Consider the following 13612-nt stretch of genomic DNA (forward strand, 5'->3'; position numbering starts at 1 on the left):
GCAGCCATCATTGTTGTTTGGTGGGCCCGGGCTGGATTCGAACCCACCACCTTAGGTGTATGTGGCTGGCACCTTAGCCACTTGAGCCATAGGCACCGAGCCACAGAAACAATTCTTAGTGTCATAATGAATTTTTTTTTTTTTTTAAACAAGTTTTCCTTCTGGATACATCTGGTAGGTAGAATACCTATATTTTCTTCTGTTCCCTTCGGAAATTCCAATAAAGTAATCTCTGGGGTTTTATTCACTTTCCAAAGAAGACAGGACAGTAATCTAGACCCCTGAGAGAAAGGGAGGGGAGCGTGTAGTGAAGGTGGGGAAAGCAGCACTGAGTGCTGGGAGGCTGCAGAGAGGACGAGGGCTCACCAGGCTCCAGCCCAGACAGTGAGTCTCCACTCCTCCCTGGCTCTGGCAGGGGAGGGAGGTTTATTCCCTGAAGCAGAAGAGCCAAAATATTACTGAGGCTGCCTGCATGCTGGGTCCAAGGTCAGATGCGGGGTGGGGGGGGATGATGAGGTACCATGCTGAAGAGAGGACAGTTCTATGAGAGTCTCTGGTAAGTCCCTGTCCCTTTCTTGATCTCAAAAGGGATGTGGAACATTTGGAGACAGCCAGCTAAAACAACTCATAAAATGAGTCCTGGAGATATGTGAACAGAAGTGGAGTTATTTAAACCAGAAAAGTCAGGATCAGTGGGAGGTAGTGGGGTCATCTTGGGAGAAAGGTCTAATTTAAAAAATACACAAATAACAAGTCAGAATCCATTTGTATTAAATGTGAAATAATAAAAACAATCTAATATGACATAAATAACAACTGTGTGAGATGACTTCATTGATCATGAGGATGTTAAACGTGGGGTTTGTTCCTGAGAAGGAAGTAGATCTTTGTGGCACCTTACATTGCCCGCAGGTAGTTAGTGTGACTATTGGAATCACTTCTTACTGGTTGAGTAGAAAGTTGTGCAGAAAGAAAATTCTGCTTGAAAATCCTGTAGATCTGCAGTCCCAAACCGCTAGGCCATCGACTGGTACATATCATGGTCTGTTATAACGGAACCAGGCCACACAGCAGGGGGTGAGCAGCAGACAAGTGAAGCTTCATCTGTATTTACAGCCACTCCCCTTTGCTCACATCACCAGCTAAGCTCCACCTCCTGTCAGATCAGCAGGGGCATTAGATTCTCATTGGAGCACAAACCCTAACGTAAACTGCAAAGTATCTAGGCTGTGTGTTCCTTAGGAGGATCTATGCCTGATGTTCTGGGGTGGAGCTGAGGCACTGATGGGGCACTGGGAAATGGCTGCAAATATGAATCATCATTAGCAGAGAGGTTTGGCTGCACAGTGGCCACAATAAATCAATTGCTTGCAGACTCATATCAAACCCTGTCAGTGAGTGGCAAGTGACAATTAAGCCACATCTTGTGGCAGGCTTTATAGTGGTGAGTGAGCATCTGACTTCAGTCAGTCACACAGCTGCATCTGGAGGCAGGCTTTACGTCAGAATCTTACACTTATTTTAGTCTACGCCTGGTCTACCCATTACTTTATTTACCACTTTCGTCTGTACCTCTTTCCTGCACTGTGCACTCGTCTCATCACGCTTGTGGTGAGTTCACAAGCTGACCCCAGCAGAAATGAGTGAAACGCAAACATTGCCGGAGAGCGTCTTTGGAAAGGGGGAAAGCCCCAGTGATGCAACAACAGAACTCTCTGAGACTGCCAACAAAAGGAAAGCTGCATTTAAAAGAAAAGCTCAAGAGTCCTACTTAAATTACAGGCTCACTGCAACAGGTGATTCACATTCTCTGAGCCCACTTGGTATAGGATGTGGCGACTGGCTATCCAGCCAAGCCATGAAACATTCAAAACCGCTTCACCACATGGACATCAAGCACCCTGCACTGAAAGACAAGCCTTTGGAGTTTTTCAAAAGAAAAGTGAGCACAAAACCCAGCAGCAATTACTGGAGGCCACCTCTCCATCAAATGTGTCTGCACTGAGAGTGTCACTGTGAGCAGCTGATCACATTACTAAAGGAAGACGCCTTCACTGTTGATAGAGAGTTGACCCTGCCTGCTGCTAAGGACATTTGCTGTGAACTTTTAAGAGAGGCTGCAGTTCAGAGGGCGGCACGTGTTCCTCTTTTGGCCAGACCATACCCAGATGGATTGATGAAACAGCAGAGGGTACTGAGGCACAGTTGTCAGAGAGGACTGATGAGATGCAGGTGTGCAATCCAGGTGGACGAGTCTACCCAAGTTGACAACAAGGCAACAGTGCTTGTTTTTGGGGGATATATTTTTTATCTGGGGGGGGTGATGTGCATGATGATATGCTATGTACGCTTTTGTTGCCAAACAATACCACAGCTGCAGAACTACTGGAGTCTCTGAATGATTGCATCTCAGGAAAATGGAATTCACTGTTTTGTATTGGTATATGCATGGACAGAGTGGCTGCCATGACTGGACGGCTTTCTGGGTTCACTACTCAGGTCAAGCCCGGTCACTTCTGAATGCGAGTCTACACACTGTGTCATTCATAGATAAATGCTAGCTAGCTGAAAAATGTCACCTGAACTAAATAATATTTTGCAGGATATAATTAAAATTATCAACCACATTAAAGTATATGCCCTTAATTCATGTCTATTCACACAGCTCTGTGAGGAGATGGACACAGAGTACACAGGTCTTCTTGGATACACAGAAGGGAGATGGCTTTCCTTCAGAAAGCCATCTGCTGCTCCTTTGAGCTGCTCCAGAAATTTCTTTTAGAAAAACAGTTACTACTGGCAGCACATTTCAGTGACACAGAATGGGTTGCAAAGCTAGCTTGCTTGTGTGATGTAGTCAACCTACTCAACACGCTCAATCTGTCAGTTCAGGAGAGAAGGACAACTAGGTTCAAGTTGGCAGATGAAGTGGCTGCATTCAAAGCCAAATAGAAGTTAGGGAGCAATGTATGAACTTCGGGATTTTTGACACATTTAAACATTAGCAAAGATTTTGAAGGAGACCAAGCCAGGGCCTTCTTCCTCCCAGCCGGTGCATGGTCACCTATCTCAGCTTTCAGAAGAGTTTGAGCATCACTTCTCGACCACAAAAGACTCTGGAACTGGGAAGGAATGGACCCGCAACCCATTTGTGAATAAGCCAGGTGAATGGACTGTATGTGTGCTAGAAGGGGATCAACTGCTTGAGATCACAAATGATGGGCCCTTAAAAATGCACGTTTGAGACAAATTCAAATCTCTACACATTTGGGATTAAAGTCAAGGCAGAAAATCCTGAGATTGCCACAAAAGCACTGAAAAGCCTCTTCCATTTCCGACATCTTATCTTTGTGAAGCAGGGTTTTGTGTAGAGACAGCAACCACAATAAGATTCTGAAGTAGACTGGACATAGCAACACACTCGGTGTCTCCATCCCTCCCCCCCACCCCAGATGAGATAGTCCAGTTGCAGGAAAACAAGCTCAGGGCTCCCAGTGACTCTGCATTATAGTGAATCATATAATTATTTCATTACATATTACAACTTGATAACAATAAAGTGCCCAATAAATGTAATGTGCTTTAATCATCCCAAAGTATGCCTCCCCCACCTGGTCCATAGAAAAATTATCTCCATAAGACTAGTCCCTGGTGCCGAACAGGTTGGAGACTGCTCCCTTAGACCACCCCAAAAGTGCTTCCAGCAAACAGCCAGGTCCTCTCTTCAAACCCCCCGTGTTGAAATTAAATTGCCATTTCTTTAACTGAGCATGAAATGAAGTAGTTGGCTTGTGTTTAAGCACCAAATTGAATAAAAAATGCATTTTTAAACAAGAGAAAATCTGACTGTCCTCTGGGGAGAAGATGCTTACACTATGTGAAACACGAGACAAATGAATCTGCAGCTGTCATTTCATATCCACTAACGGGGCCTTTCACATTCTCACGGAGCCCGGCGGTGCACAGGAGGGTACAACCTGTGCAGAACATTTGAGAGGCCTCCGGCAAGCACACAGATGGAGACCCCATGTCATATGCATAAATATTTCACCATTATAAATCAAGTTAACTGTTAAAATACGGTCTACCCTCCTGTCTTGACACACGCCTTCTCATAACCCGGCTACCCAGGCTTTAGTCACTTGAAGTCCTTTCAGAACATGGGAACACAGCTAGCACATGCCATCCTGGACCATTACCCCTACCCTTTTTTCCTGCCTCTATGAAGGGCCTTGAACAACTTGGGTGGTCCTGAAGTCTTTCCTTATGCCCAGAAATACTAATATTGATGGTTCCATCTATGCTTGGGAATGACAACCCAGAAAAGAGGCCCACACAGGCTCTGGAAGGTTTGAGGCATTTGGAGTCAGGAATTCTAGGGTCCTGGACTCTGGGTGAGTATAATTGCCTTGATCCCACAGATGGCTTCCTCTGGAGAGAGTGCTGCAGTTGGAGGAGGCCTTTTTGATTATGAGGTCTCATGATTAAGAAATATATAAAATAGTTACTATTTTAAATTGCACATGAACTTTATGGCCACTCTAAATCTGCCTCCAGCTTCTGAGACAGAGCTCGGAAGAGATAGGGTATAGCTAGGGTGCCAGGTAAAGATTTTGTTCTAAAATTAGGTCTTTGACTCTAGTTCCAGACACAGAGGTCCTAAGACCTTTGTAACTTCCCGAGTGATAGGAGCACAGAGCTATTTTGGCATTTTCTGGGTGATGGAAGCATCTTTTCTTCTCCTGCAGTGACCCTTGCTGGGCTTCTGGATAGCCTCAGGATGGGGCTTATTGCCAGAGAAATCAACCATTCAGTTAAGTAGAACTTTCAGCCCCACCCTCCAACCTCTAGGGAGGGGACAGGGCTGAAGGTTGAGTTGATGACTGATGGCCATGAGGTAATCAACCGTGCTCACATAATGAAGCCTCCATAAAACTCCAAAAGGATTGGAATCAGATGAGCTTCCAGACAGCTAGACATGTGGAGGTGCCTGGAGGGTGGCAAGCCTGGGGAGGACGCGGAAGACTGCACCCCTTTTCACACACCTTGCTCTATGCATCCCTTCCATCTGGCCGTTCATTCAAATCCTTTGTAATGTCCTCATAATAAAGCAGTAAATGTAAGTAAAATGGTTCCTTGAGTTCTGTGAGCTGCCCTAGCAAATTAATAGAACCTGAGGAGGGGGTGGTAGGAATTTACTGCTGGATGGTCAGGAGCACAGGTCACAGCCTGGGACTTGTGACCAGCACTAAAGTGGGGAGCAGCCTTGTGGGATCCGACATTCTCTTCAGGTAGACGGTGGTAGAATTGAATTTCACTGTAGGATGTTTGGTTGGTTTCTGCTGGGTAACTGGTTGTTAGTGGGAAGAATCCCCATGCACCTTTTGGTGACCAGAAGCCAGGTGTTCTGTACTGAGAGTGAGTAGAGAAAGCGGTTTGTTTCTTCCTATGTCGCAGAGGTTTTGGTGTCCCCCATTTTAGCCTCTATAGTTTAATTCGTGTTATTAAATTTACATACGATCATTCAGCATGGATAGTTTTCTCAGCTCTTTGAGCTCTAGCACCTGTGTGTTCACCATCCAAACAGCAGGGGCCTGAGAAGTTTTAGGAACCAGAGCAATGACACTCAAGGTTGTCCGTTAACTTGGGAAAAAGACTCCATGCTCTAGATGTTACTGTACTGAATCAGAATGTAGACTGTCAGAGGTTTCTTAGTGATTCAAACTAATTTCTAGTGTTTGCTTAAAACCCCTGATGCCATTGTGAGGCACATTTAGAACGGAACCCAGCAAGAAAGCTGACATACAATGCACATGACTGGAGAAAGGAAGCTCTAAGCAAAGAATTAATGACCACTATTAATTTTCAAAGCAGGAGTGGCCATCAGTCATAGTACATTACTTTATCAGTGCAGTCCAAGCCAGAGACATTATTCAGTTTCACATTCCCAAAGTCCATTCCTTACAGATTGGGAAAATATCATAGATAACATGCATCATTAATGTCTGTATTAAAAGTCATCCTAATCCTCTAAAATGATCATAGATCTAACATGTTCATATTTATGGGCTGAGCATGGTGGCTCACAGCTATAATCCTAGCACTCTGGCAGGTTGAGGCCGGTGGATTTCTTGAACCCAGGAGTTTGACACCAGCCTGAGAAACCCTGTCTCTACTAAAAAATAGAAAAACAAAAGCAAAAGCAAAACCTAGATGAGCATGGTGGCAGGCACCTGTCACAGCTACTCCGGGGGCTGAGGCAAGAGGGTCTCTTGAGCCCAAAGACTTTGAGATTGCTCTCAGCTATGAAGCCATTATACCCAGGGTGACAGAGTAAGACTCTGCCTCAAAAAAATAAATCCATATTCATATTTACATTATATGGTGCTAAATTGTAATTGGACTGGCTGACTTGGATTTCTAAAGAAAAGTGCCCTTTGGATAATCTGCTAAGAAACTGGAATACTGACAAGCAACTTCACCAGGGCTCTGTTTGGAAAAAAATATAACCTAATGAAAGGTAGGTGTAGATGTCACCATATTCCTTCTGTTTCCTCTGCTTGGTGCCCATTGGCACACCCAGAAACTTGGACTATAGTAACAACTGGTTATGCCTTTTAACTTGAAAGAAAATCTCTGCTATGATGTCTATGACTGAGATAGGGATGATTTTCTTGCTCAACCCTTAACAAGCTATAATTAAGATAATGTCGCACATGGAAAACTATGTGGCATAGAAACCAACTTAAATAATCCATTTGTTGAGTGAATACTTATTGAGCACCTACTATGTGCTGGATACTGGGAAAGAGTATGAGAGGAAGAATGGTACAGGGTCTGACAATGAAGTTTGCAAACTCATCCTAGAAAAAGTGCTGCATACCTCATTCCTGAATATCACTCTGGTCACCAGATGGCCCCAGGGAGTACCTTGAAGGTGACCATAGTGACATTCAGCAGTGACATTCACTTTTGCTAGGATGAGTTCACCAACTTCATTGTCAGACCCCATAGAAGCACATGAGAGAGAGCCTTTCATCAGAGAATTGTGAGAGGAATGGAAAATGACTACTATGCCCAGTCCATAAAATAAGGGCTCTGTGCGGATGCCACTGCATTCTAAAAAGTCTGAAGTTTTTAATGATAGATTTACTAATGTCTCCCATTACAAAGTGTTGTGACTCCTTGAATTAGTTCCTGAGGAAGGAAATCAACTTGCTGTGGAAGGCTTGGGCTATTGGTGGCGTGAGTAGCGTGTCTGTCTGAGAACACGGAACCCTGGAAGAACATCTGTTTGGCTATTTTGTTAAACGAAACTCAAGTCACCCAGGCTTTACTAATAGCTTCTTTGGGTTTCACGACTTTCTGCTGCATAAACAAAATTACCCAACACCTCAGTCTGTGGCTAAAACTGTCAATTATCAGTTAAAGCTTACTGACAAAGCGCAAACTGGAGAGATGCAATTCTAGCTTCCTTATTCAAACAGTTTTCACATTTCAATAATCACTTTCTAGCTAGCTCCCTGTCAGATAAAGACCTCCAGGGAAGGTTGCTTCCTGGGAATGTTTATTTTACAAGGACAGACTGATGGCTTAAAAGTCTGGCCACTTACTAGGTGACGGAATTGTTTCTTCACCTGACTCTACCCAAGAAAAAACAAAGGTGAGAAAGAGAGGCATTGACTGCAGACCTTGACTCTGTGATGGCATGTCTACAGATCCCTCAAGGGGTACTGTGAAATTCCAGAGTGAATTCTTAATACTAAATTTATTTCAAAAAAGAATCTAAAGATCCTACCCTACATTGCACTTCTGTGGCTTATAGAATCTCAGTCAAAGGAGATTCAGAGATTTTTCAAGTGCAGTGAGATTCTATTTTTCTTCAGCCTTGTAAAGTATTCTTGAAAATAAATTTCCCACTTGGGTTCCCATCTGTAAGATGCATAAAATAAAGCTGCCTTGCTAGAAACAGGGGTATGGAACCCAGAGATCGATGTTTCCTTAACTCCCAATGCAGAGGTAGCTCCTGAGGCCCCTGCTTGGCCTTTATGGATCTTCCAGGGACAGAATGGGTCTTGTGCAACTTACTTCCTTCACCTCATCCCAAAGCCAGGGGCCCCTGTACATCCAGACATACCATCTCTTCCTGGATAATTTCAGAGGTGAATAGTCACAGGGTGCTACAATTCTAGGGAGATTTGAAATGGAAGCCTTAGGGAGATAATCATTTGTGAAAACTTGATATGTTCTCAATCATTTATTCACTATCTGATCCAAGCTCTTACAACCCCCAAAGTAGAACAGATGAATGCAAAGTTTTTATGTGTGTGTATGTGCATATGCGCATGTGTATGTAGGGAATAGAGGGCACTGGGTGATGGTAAGAACCTCAGACATGAAATGTCACAAAAGGGGTACACATAAATGATGGTCTGAGGCTTAGGGACCTGGAACTGGAGAACAACAGTGCCCATGGTGCCTTGAAAGGGGCCATGTCTCCAGCACTTGGCAGCCAGGCAGAGAAGGATGAGAACCAGCAGTTGGTAAGTCAGGTACCACCTTTTAGGTCCCACTTTTCTCTTCTGTGCAAACCCCCGCTCTCTGTAGAGGGGGTAGCATGACAGATGACTCGTGAGAGCCACAGCCAACATCTACAAAGCCCACCAACACTGACTGAGGAGAAGTGTCTCATTCGGGCCTCATGACAACTCCGTGAAGTGCAAGGTAACATTAGCACCATTCTGCAGATATGGGAACTGGGAGTAAGAAAGTTTCAGTGGCTTGTGCAAGGCTAGACTGCCTGTGAGAGGCAGAGCCCCAGTGAGACACAATGGAGCCACAAAAGGAGACAAGGTAGATGTAGCGAGGTCAACAGCATTTTCCAAGGAAGCATCCTTTTAAAACCTGGTGTGAGATAGCCCATGATTTGGGAGCAGGTGAACAGAGGGCAGGCACTTTATGAGCTAGATGAAGTGAGATAAAGGGGCAGGAGAGGGTCAAAGAGCTCACTGCTTGCCGCTCTCAGGGAAGGTTCTGGAATCCCACAGGCAGCAGAGCAGCAAGGAGCAGGAACATGGGGGCCAGAGTGCCATGGTCTGTGTCATCCTGAAGAAGCTGTGTGCCCAGTTTGTGCCTCAGTTTCCCTAACTGAAATGAGTATGAGACTAATAGCACCTACTTCATAGCGTCATCATAAGAGTTAAACAAATAAACATTAGTGAAGCTCTTCAATAATGCCCCGTCTATAGTAAAGACCACACAAGGATTTTTAAAATAAGTTCCTAGCAGTCTATGAACTCCTGGCACAGCCACACACACAGATAAGCAATAGGAACTTTTTGAAACTTGAAAACGAGGTTAGGATAGCCACACTTTGTTTTCCTGAAATTTGTTCCTTATGACTTCATGAACTCCACTTCATTGCTAGCGCTTCCCACGCCTCCCTAACTTCCCACTAGTCACCCCACTGCTGGCCATGCCCCGGTTCCTGGGTCACCTTCCTTCACACATTCTGTAGTTTGTTACCTGTTCTGGGAGCTCATCAATGTTCAAGCCTGTGGCTTGCTGTAAATGTACCCAGGAGTTGTGCTAAAATTCTACCAACAGGTGGCGCTCAAAGAATAGCTTAAAAATAAAATTAACCTGATGTAGCCAACCAGGACCAAAAAGGAAGAAATAAAATCATTCTAACATGACTGTACAATTTTGCTATTAATTGGAAACTAGGAGGAAATAAATGCCAGGTAATATAAACAGACAGCCTTAATAAGCTCATGGTTGGTGTGTCTGTGGTAGAAGATGATTTACTTAGGTTTCCATCTCTAGGGAAATCCGAATCAAGATTTCAATTTTACATTCATAAAGAAGACATTGTGCTACACAGCGTTTTGCTTAAACTATTCTGGTAGCAGAGAGAACAATGAAGTTAATTTAACTCGATTCCAGCCCAGCCACACACTGTCAACTGGTTCACTTATTTCCTACACCCCAATTGTTCTTTTGTTGCTCTTTGCCAGGGAAGGAAAAACATCTTTCATTTTAGCCTTTAATGGAGGGCTTTAAGATGTTTGCTAAGTGTTATTTTCTTTCTTACTCTGCTTCTATAAAGCATATATCTTATGTATTTGGGGATACTGAAGGAAGAAAATGCCATGCATATTTCTGTGTTTATAAAAATTAAGACTTCTGTTTCTCATGCAATTACAATGACTAATTGAAATAAAACATTTTTTTTTTTTTAAAGTCGAGCTATCTAGATTTAGTCCTATTCCGTTTGTTTTCTGTGAGAAAATTTCAGAATAATTGTGCTTGGTCTGTTCAGACTCCAAGATGATATTCAAGGATGTCAAGCTGAATGAAACGCTACAGCTCTGGCCCAAATTCCAGTGAGATGTCTGAAATGGGCTTTAATTTAAAACGTGCTGTTCCCCTCCCTTCTCCCCTCAAACAAAAATGTGCAACTGCTTAACTACGAAGTTTAGGAAACCATTCTGGGTTTCTGTGAGATGGGAAGAGTATCTCCGGCTTCCTTTACTAGAGTGTTCTTAAACTTAGAGGCTCTGCTCCTGATGTAGAGACCCGCTGAGGGCTCTGCCCTAAGCAGCAATTTTACCCTGGAGAAGATTTGGCTCATCTTTGGTGGGGCCCATACTTGGCAAATGATCTTTAAGATGTAATTAAGGAAATAAGAAATTCTTGGAGGGGAAAATAGTAGCGCATTAAATGTTTTGGTTGTGCTTGTGGTTTTGTGGGGTGTGAGAGACTGGATGTTATTGGATGCAGGATTTATAAAGTACTTGTCTGCCAAATGAATCAGAGATCTTTTTCATCAGAGCTGCAACTACAAAGCCAGGAGATTCAATTGGTACAAACGCAGCAGCATTAAGCCTCACTACTCTGTAACTGCATCATGCAAGTGGCCTTCCAGAGGCAGCGTCTCTGAGCAGGCAGCATTAGGTGTTATTATCCTGATCTCCTAGACGAACATAGTGCAATATTTCTTCAGATCACTGCCAGAGATCACATTTTCAGTCACTATCAGAGCATGTACTTCAACCCAGGTTTTCTAATTTGAAATATAAAAATCATAGACTAATGCCTAGCTTCCAGGCCTATTTAATAGATGATCTCCAAGGTCACTTCCAATCCAGGATTGGCCACTCTGCTGTTGGTTGATCCTGATGTGAGTACTGGGACTGCACCAGTCTGTACCTTTGTTCAGTTCATCTGGAGAAATACAAACCTTAGAAAGCAAGGTAACCAATGCCACAAAGTAATAGGGCTTCTTTTTCACCTGCGATTTTCATACAACATGTCCTGATTTTTGAGTCTTACTTCATATATGCAGGAAAATGAGTGAATGAAAATGAAGGATGGAAAAGATATTTTATCATAATGGAAGACTGACTAAAGAAATTACGGCACACCTATAAAATGCAAAATAATGCAGCAAATTGAAATCATGGCCTCCCAGAGTATCTGTCAAGAAAGCTATTCACCATGCATTGCTATGTGAACAAAGCAGGTTATGAAACAATGTATAGCATACATTTGTAAAGTAATACACACATAAATATAGACTGGAAAGATGCCTACACCACAATGTTAACAGTTATTTTCTTTGGAGGGTATTATAATATGCTGTTTTAATTTTCTCCTTAAAAAAACATTTCCCCCTATTATCTGTACTTATCGAGGCTTCTATTTATAATCAGAGAAAAATGGATTTAATTTCACTCCAAATCAAGCAGTTTACAAACCTTGTAATAATAAGATATCATATGCACTAGACTGTTTATTGCAATTCAATTTACAATCGCCAAAACTTGGAAATAACCTAAATGCCCACCAACCTAGGAAGGGATTAACAAGCTGTGGTATATGTATCCCATGGAGTACTATTCAGCCTTTTAAAAAGATGGAGACTTTACATCTTTTGTATTAACCTGGATGGAGATGGAACACCTTCTTAGTAAACCATCACAAGAATAGAGAAGCAAGACTCTAGTGTACTCAATTCTAACATGAAGGCAGTAGAGGAGCTAATACAGGAGGAATGAGGGATCAGGGAGAGAGGAGGTGGAGAGAATGGGGGTCATGGTGTACGTCATACCTCTTGGGGGTGGGATACAATTACAAGAGGGACTTGACCTAACAACCACAATCAGTGTAATAATAATAAAAAAAGATATCATAGGATTGTTTCCGAGGAAAATCCTCCAGGAGAAAATATTTCCTACCTCATTTCCTTTACTTCCAGCACTGGACTTCATTTCCTTTGGTTGCTTTGTAAAAGAGAAAAAAGAAGGTTTTTTTCTTAGTATCAAGCTACGTATCAAGTTGCTTGTACTATTTTAGTCACTGTCTTGGCCACAGTTTTGACTTCTAGGAGAGTCACCTAGATGTCATCAACCTTACTAAAGCCTGACACAGCTGCCTCGATTGACAGAGAGACAGAGCTTCCTGCTCCACCTCACAGGATGGTACTTTAGAAACTTTCATTGAGATCAGTGGACAGACTGCAATACCCCTAAGACTGGGGGTTTCAGCCAACATTTTACAAAATAGAAATCATGCTGGGATCTTCTAAAAGCTATTCAGCACTCTCTTGTGCCCGGAAAGCATCATTTCAGCTAAGCTGTGGGCAATGACTCCCAATCCTTATGAAACCAAGTTTAACACAGAGGTCTGAGGAAATAAGCAATGGGGCAGTGCAGTCATATGGCACAGAAAGCTATTAAATGACATTAGAGGGGAAGAATGACAAAAAGTATGTACATTTATGTAGATTACTGAATAGAAAAAAGCAGAAAAAAATTATATGGTGTGTACTATTTTATCCCACTTTTTAACCAAAGTATTTACCTATTTTAGAAAAAGAACAAAAACATAAAAATTTAGATGTTAATAGCATTACCCAAAGCAGTGCAGTTATAGGTAATTTTCAATTTTTAAAATTCTTTTCCTTTTATTTTTACATTTACTTTTGCATTACAAAGCAGTAAGTTAGTATGTTTATTACGATAAATGTGAAAATGCTTTGCAACTAGAAGAGCACTATCAGAAGTATTTTATATATCGTGCCTGCTGAAATAAAGACCTAAGCACTTTTGGGCATCTTCCTTGTTTTTTTTCTTTACCCTATAACTTTTGGAGGGAGATAGACATTTCTAAGTTAAGTGCCCTTACTACTTTATTACTAAACAAGGCCCATTATTGAAAGTTCCTGGAGGACGGAATTGAGTCTAACCCAAGAGGGTGCTAAGTACAGGAATGGCTTGGGTTAGATGTCTCAGACAGGAGGCACTCAACTAACGAGTAATCTAGTCTTCAATACTGAAAACCAAACAAAATCAAACCAAAAACAAAACCAGCACCAATTTATATCTTTCTGTTCACCTAAATTTTATCTTTCAGAAAGTAGACCTTTTGAGATGGATTCAGTGGTGCAACATTTGGTGAGGTAATTGCTAAATTTTAATAAATCAGAGGAGTAATATGTTTCTGGCAAGAAAACCAGTAGGGTCTTTGGGACTCTAAGAACTATGCAAAGAATTGGAAGGAAGGAAGACAACTCTAGGTCAAGAGGAAGTGGTAAAAACAAGAAGCGGCA

At 42.4% G+C, this 13612-nt stretch overlaps 1 protein-coding gene across 1 annotated transcript in view; it reads right to left on the minus strand.

Annotated features, from left to right (window-relative positions):
- The window catches only part of STAT4 (signal transducer and activator of transcription 4), a 122896-nt gene that overhangs the window by 12272 nt on the left and 97012 nt on the right, over positions 1-13612 (minus strand). Inside the window, 1 exon segment of the mRNA XM_012812754.2 lies at positions 12240-12284. Coding sequence (XP_012668208.1) covers positions 12240-12284 — 45 coding nt within the window.

Source organism: Otolemur garnettii, unplaced genomic scaffold, assembly GCF_000181295.1.
Source record: "Otolemur garnettii isolate 467f Iridium unplaced genomic scaffold, OtoGar3 scaffold00222, whole genome shotgun sequence".
Lineage (NCBI taxonomy): Eukaryota > Metazoa > Chordata > Mammalia > Primates > Galagidae > Otolemur > Otolemur garnettii.